Genomic DNA, 6,977 nt, shown 5'->3' on the forward strand with positions numbered 1-6,977 from the left:
CACACAAGAACACCAAGAATTTGATGTTCGATCATAATGATATACGTCCGAGGTGGCTAAGCCAAATATTTGAACTTAGTGATTTCATAGTGTTAATAACTAAATACGTAGGCCAAATCCTAGAAAATTGGATCTAAAAAATAGGTCTAACAGTCAAAATATATTAAGTGCTTAGCCCATATTGCTGGTTCGAGGGCGTTGGCTGGATTTTATTTTATTTTATTTTTTCCATTCTTAGTTGATTCAACACGATTTTATTTCACTAAAATTAAGGCATTTATACAAACTTAGTATTAAAGTCTATATTTAAATATATGTATTTTTAAATTTTAAATCCCCATTGAATTTAGGTTCTCCATTTAATAGATAGCTTCAACATTGCTGAAATATCCTCCCGCACTTATTCCATACCACAAAAATAATACTGTATTAACATTTAACTTATTTGAAAATTGTCTTTATAAACTGTATAAAAATGATATCTTGGAGCAAATTTAATGGTAAAGACAACAAAAATAAAATCTTGGAACAATAACTACATATACGTATATATTAATTTGGCATGGCATAATTGGTGGACATACCAAATAAAGATAAATAGCTGCTATATATATATATATATAATATCAAACATAAGAAAATTCTTATTGCAAATGCACGCACCTCTCTATATATTAACACTCATACCCTCTTTATATATATATATATATATATATATTCTTCACCTTCGTCTTCCCCATCATCACCACCATTATCACTGTAATTAATTAATTGTGGGAATTCTGATAGAGAGAGAGAGAGAGAGAGAGAGAGAGAGAGAGAGGGGTATGGATCGATCAATGGCAGAGAAACTCCCTCTGGTGGCGTTTTCAAAGTCTCAGAAAGTGTTGTTGACAGCACAAATGTCACTTAGGGTTTTGGCGAGTGCTGCAAGTGTTGCTGCTGCTTCCATTACCCTCACCAACAAGGAAACCATCATGGTTTTCGGCATCATCACCCAAGCCAACTACACCTATTCTCCAGCTTTCAAGTAAAACTTTTTATGCAGTCTGAATTCTTAGATTGAAGTCGTTTAGGGTTTTAAAATGAGATTTTTCTACACTAACAAAGGTTCTTTTCTTTTGAACTGTAGCATGTCGGAATCTGTAAATATTTACTTCATTCATTTCGATTTCAACTTTTGTTTTTATAAATAAAACTACCCTCGATCTTCGATCTTCTTATTGCATTATCTCAATCCGTACACTCGGCATCTCTAATTTAAGGTTTGTTTGGCAATTAGCCTCATAGTTTTTAGCTGTTTGTGGATTGAATGATAAACCTAATCTAATATTCCTTCCGTCGCTCAAATATGTTCTAATTTGAGCGGACACGAATTTTAATAACAATGATTAATAATTCTACTTTTTTTTTATAGTAAAAAAATTACAAAAGTATAATGATTTTTTAAATATTTGTTTATGAAAAAAATAAATAAATTTGAACAATGGAGAGAGTATAATTTATCCTAGAGTAATATAATTAATTAGTTAATGAACTTTAAAATTATCACTGCAGATTCTTCGCCTATGTAAATCTGGGAGTGTGTTTTTCCACACTGGTCTCCCTAATGGCTGCCTTTATGCTGCTCCGGCGCAAGACGCCGCACCCTACCAAATATTTTGGCTTGTTCGTCCACGATTTCGTACGTGTATCTATTTTGTTATATATGTTTATTATCTCTCCACAAAAATCGATTAATCAAAATTGAAGTTAATATTCGATATTGGTTGATGGAGGTGCAGACGATGAGCCTGTTGCTAATGTCGGGGTGTGCGGCGGCAACTGCCGTGGGGCAAATCGGGAAATACGGCAACAGCCATGCGGGATGGATGCCGATATGTCCTTATTTCGTCAAGTACTGCGCACGTGCCACCGCGGCGTCGTTGCTTGCCTATGTCGGAATGGTTATATACTTTGTTCTCACTCTTGTCTCTGCGGCTAAGTCTCGCCAAATAACGCTTTAATTTTAATTTTGTTCATCTCCTTCTGCACTGCATGCTTATATATATATATATGGTTGCCTGTATATGTACTCGTTGTGGAATAAAATCGGCTGTCGACTTTTGCTTGGCTGTTCTAGAGTAATTTTTAGATGTTGTATTGTTTGTATATGCAGCATACGATGGCCTAGGTGATACTAAACACACATACAAAAGGAAAAAAGAAAAAATGTTTTTTCTTCCAGCAACTCTCGTTACAAGAAAAAATTATTTTTGTAACGTAATATTTTTGTTTCTAAATTTACTTTTTTCTTTATTAATGACATTAGAGACAGAATTAAGAATAAAATTACATTAACATGAACTTTAGGTACTGAATTTCATTACAAAGATATTATTTTTTTTGTAATGTCTGAGTTAAATTATTTTAGAGAGGTTCTTGAGCTGATACAAATTTAATCAGTAGGTAATCACAGGATATGAATTATAATCTAGCAACAAATATGAAGCTTAAACATACAATATAAGGTTTATGTTCATATAAGAGTAATGTCACAGACATTACCTCTACTTCGTTATCTCTTTTATTTTTGTCATACAGATCATATTTAATTCAATATTTAAATTACTTTATTTATCACTCGTTATAGTAATCACCTTCAATACATTACCTTTACTATTTTTATAGGATCCATACTAATTTATTTATTTCTATATAATTTTATTACATAGTATATATAAATTATTTATTTATACATATTTCTATATATTTCTATTGTGTAATAATATTTTTATATAATATTATATTAAATTTTTAAATTTTAATCTATAGAAATTTTAATATATTGAAACATATAATTTACTATTTAAAAATTTGAAATTATTTAAATAAATCAACATATATATATTAGATAATTTTTGTTAAATTTTCAAAATTTTAAAATTTTTTGAATAATATTTTTTTATTTTTTTAAAAATTTTTGTTGAAGGTAATCCGTTTTTTTAAAAAATGTAATAAACAGTGAATAACTGTATCTCTTCTAACAAATAATGAGAAATGTAACTAGTTAAGACGAATGTTGTAGTAGAATACATTCGTAGTACATGACACCTGTTTATAAAACACATATTATTAACTCAATACATAAACACATAAAAACAGCACTCCCATAAAGTGCAAATTTACGGCATATTGTTGCATTTGAAACTACAATATATGTGAGTCAAACCCTTGTAGATCAAGCGGTGAGATGACACGTATTGTATTGGAGGGAGTATTATTTTACAATTTTTAGAAAAAAAAAAAAGTATTTTATGTGAAAAAATATTAAAATATTATTTAAAAAAAATTAAAATAAAAACTTAAACACAATCCAAAGAAACCATTTAGAAGATGAATTATTTGCAGGAGGATCTGAATGTCTTTATGGAAACTAACCATTGCAATAATGAAAGGAATGTAGAATATTTTATTTAGAAAATTATTAAGTATAGATTACTCCTATTGTGCCGAAAATTTAATTTATTATTTTAGGTAATAAAAATTGTAAAATCAACTCCATAATAATTTTTTTATTGAAATGTTTTAGTTTATTTATTTATGCTTTAGAAATACACATAAACAGACATTATGTATATATTCATAAATTACTTATTTTAAAAATCACTAAATTTAGAAAACGATTATATAAAGATAAGATATTCAGAATCAAAAATCTTGTTGAACTTTGCCGATTTGGCTTCCTTGCAAAATGCCAATATTAAAGGTGATGAGATATGATATGGCTCTGTTCATATGTACAGAATCGGACAAGACTTTCCTATTTTTGTTCAATTGTTTAAGTTTGTAAGAAATTAAGAGAAAGGCTTGTGGGACTTATGAACATAATAAAAAAATAAAATAAAAAATTACAAACATACTTTCTTCTTTCCCAAAATTTCTACTCCCTCCGTCCTGGATATTTTGTCCGTTTTATCGTAGATACGGGAATTTAGGAGGAATATAATTAGTAAATAATTAAAAATATATTAGTGAAAATAATTATCGTATGATAAAAATAATTACAGATTAAGATTAACATAACTCATTACTATAATTAAAATTTTAAAAAAATTATAAATTAAATTTTTTTAAAATAAGATAAAATGTATAATTTTTTTTTTCAGAAAGTGACAAAATAAGTGGAACGGACGGAAATAAAAATGTGATATGAGAAGTGGGACTGAGGGAGTATTATTTATCAAAATTTGTTTTTTAAAAACATCAAATCAAATATCTTCTATTTTTAAATTTTTATATTATACTAAAAAAATAATTTTACATTTAAAACATTATATCAATACATATTTATATCATAGTATACAACTATTTCAATTTAATCTTTTTACTATTAAAATTCTAATTTAAAATCCAAACCCCATATTGTGGCAATTGCTACTATTTTATTTCATCACTTTTTACTAAGCCTATTATTTTCTACAAAGAATCTAATTTTAAATATCCAAAATATCTTCCCGTCTTGTCACAAATAACTTTTCTTTCTCTTTTCTGTCTGTCATATAATAAATGATTTCTTTTTATTCTTAATAAAATTTATTCATTTTAAATATACTTAACAAATATAAATTAATATAATTAAATCTCTAACCTCTAGACTTAGTCAAACCCCCATTTATTTTTATTTTTCTTTAATAAATAAATATTTTTATCTAAATTTAAAATTATTCATTTTCTATAAAATTAGTTTAAGTTAAATATAAATAAATAAATATATTTTTTATATTTGCATTATATAAAAAAAATTAACTACAAAATAATATATATTTTATTGAGATAGAATACTAAAAATATATATTTTATTTCTTATCCATCTCTGTCCACCTCTTGTCTTGAACCAGCTTCCTCAGTTCTCCATCTCCTCATCTATGCTTGTTTTCTTTTATTTTGGCTGCTTCTTGTGTTTCAACATGGATATACCAGACTCCTTGATTGAAAAAAAAAAACATTTCTAATGCTTCCATTTTGAAACATTTAAAGAAAAATATTTTGATAATTTTAATGAGAACAATAAATTGTAATTATAAAATAAATTATATATGTATTTTTTTTTATATAGATTATAATTAGAGAGATTTTAAATAAGATAAGCGTAAATATTAATTTAGATAAATATATGAATTTATAATATATACTAATAATATAATATATACTTCCCTTGTCCTATAAAATTATGTCAATTTTTTTTTTGTCTTATTCAATTATATCACTTTCTATATAAAAAATATATATATATATATAATAACAATTAAATCTTAAATAATTAAAATTAATATATGTAGTCTGTAATTGATTTTTTTTAGTTTGAAATATTTTTATGTTAGGTATGTGAAGATGTGTTGGTAAAATAAATAATAATATTTTGTATTAATTGTTGATTTTTTATGAGTATGGAAAAAAATATTATATATTAGGTGAAAGTGTGTTATATTGCATTTTTTATAATATTAATTGTGAAACTTATTGAAAAAATTTTGTTGGGGTGAAAATATTCAAGTTTTCGTTGGGTGAAAAATATTCAATTTTTTACACAAAATTATTTCAATAATTTATTTTTAATTAGAGATAAAAAAAAAAATAGAATTGCCGAAATATTGCGCATATCATACTGAAAAAATCCAAAAATCTTAAAATTTTGGTATACTAAAAAGTTCGGTCATGTATAATATTGTATTGAACTTTTTTGATAAGATATCATTATATAGTTTGATATTATTGATAAATATCAAAATATTGAAATTATTTCAGCATACGACGAAAATAACATATATTGTGTTGATATTTTAATATTCGACATATCGGTATATATCAATAATTCAATATATTGATACAAAATTATTTTTGAAATTTTTTTCGTAAATTATAAAATTATTTTTAATTTAATATTTCATTATGAAACAAAATATACAAATGCTTTTGGTTTACCGAATTATTAGTACGATACAGTATGTACATATGTGTTATCAAATTTTTAATATGCTGATTTTTCTATATGATATCGATATATTTTATAACATAAAAAAAGTTTCATAACAATATAAGATGACTCGGCATTTTGGTATGTCATATCGAATCATCCATATTTTACCTATGTTTAATTAGAATAAACAAAAGTATGTATGATCCCAAAATATGACTCAAGCATCGTAAAAAAAAATCATAGTCAAGCGGACCGTATTAAATTAAATTTTTTAAAAAAACAAAAAGTAAAAATAAAAATAATTTAATATTTTAAATAATATATTTCATAATTAATAAATAGTAACAGTGTTACGTTGAAAATTTGGATTTTAGATTCAAAATTTAAATAGTAAATTTTTTTTAAATTTAAATAATAATTTGATATAATATAAATAGATATTGATGTTTTATAAAATCATTAATTAATTTTATAATATAAAAATAAAAAATAGAAATTTGACCAATATTGTGAAAAGGAAAATTGTATAAATAGTGAAAATTTTGTAAAAAATCTAATTAAATATAAAAAATTTTAATTTATATTTTAAATAATTATAATAATAATTTATTACAAATAATTTAAATTTAAATATATATTATTTAATTTTTAGTATTATTACAAATACTTATACCAATAATTTGTCTAAATACAAAAATTATTTGTGTTAAAATTAATGTATATATATTTTAGTAATAAAATATTAAATATAATAAAAATATATTACCACATTATAATTATCGTATCAACAAAATTCAAAATAATTAACATTTTAATACACTTTTTTTAATTACCATGAAAAAAAAATGGCATGACGAAGCAAGACGGAATGAGTATATTATATAAAAATTTTGATAGTGATAATCATATTAATATACTATCTCTATTATTTTATTGATTAATGGAAGTGTAAGAGATTTTGATATTTTTGTCCTTTCACTTTATATAAAAGATAATTGTACGTGTAATCGTATATTTG

The 6,977-nt window shown here is 24.2% G+C and overlaps 1 protein-coding gene across 1 annotated transcript; it reads left to right on the forward strand.

The window, feature by feature from the left end:
- The first annotated feature begins 788 nt into the window (after positions 1-788).
- Positions 789-2,056, forward strand: LOC127254963 (CASP-like protein 1F2). Its single transcript, XM_051280339.1, has 3 exons — positions 789-1,030; positions 1,558-1,684; positions 1,785-2,056. The coding sequence occupies exons 1-3, from the start codon at positions 828-830 to the stop codon at positions 2,004-2,006; spliced, it is 552 nt and encodes a 183-aa protein (XP_051136296.1). The 5' UTR covers positions 789-827; the 3' UTR covers positions 2,007-2,056.
- Positions 2,057-6,977: the final 4,921 nt, after the last annotated feature.

This window comes from Andrographis paniculata, unplaced genomic scaffold (genome assembly GCF_009805555.1).
Source record: "Andrographis paniculata isolate CXL003 unplaced genomic scaffold, ASM980555v1 Contig52END, whole genome shotgun sequence".
Taxonomy (NCBI): Eukaryota; Viridiplantae; Streptophyta; class Magnoliopsida; order Lamiales; family Acanthaceae; genus Andrographis; species Andrographis paniculata.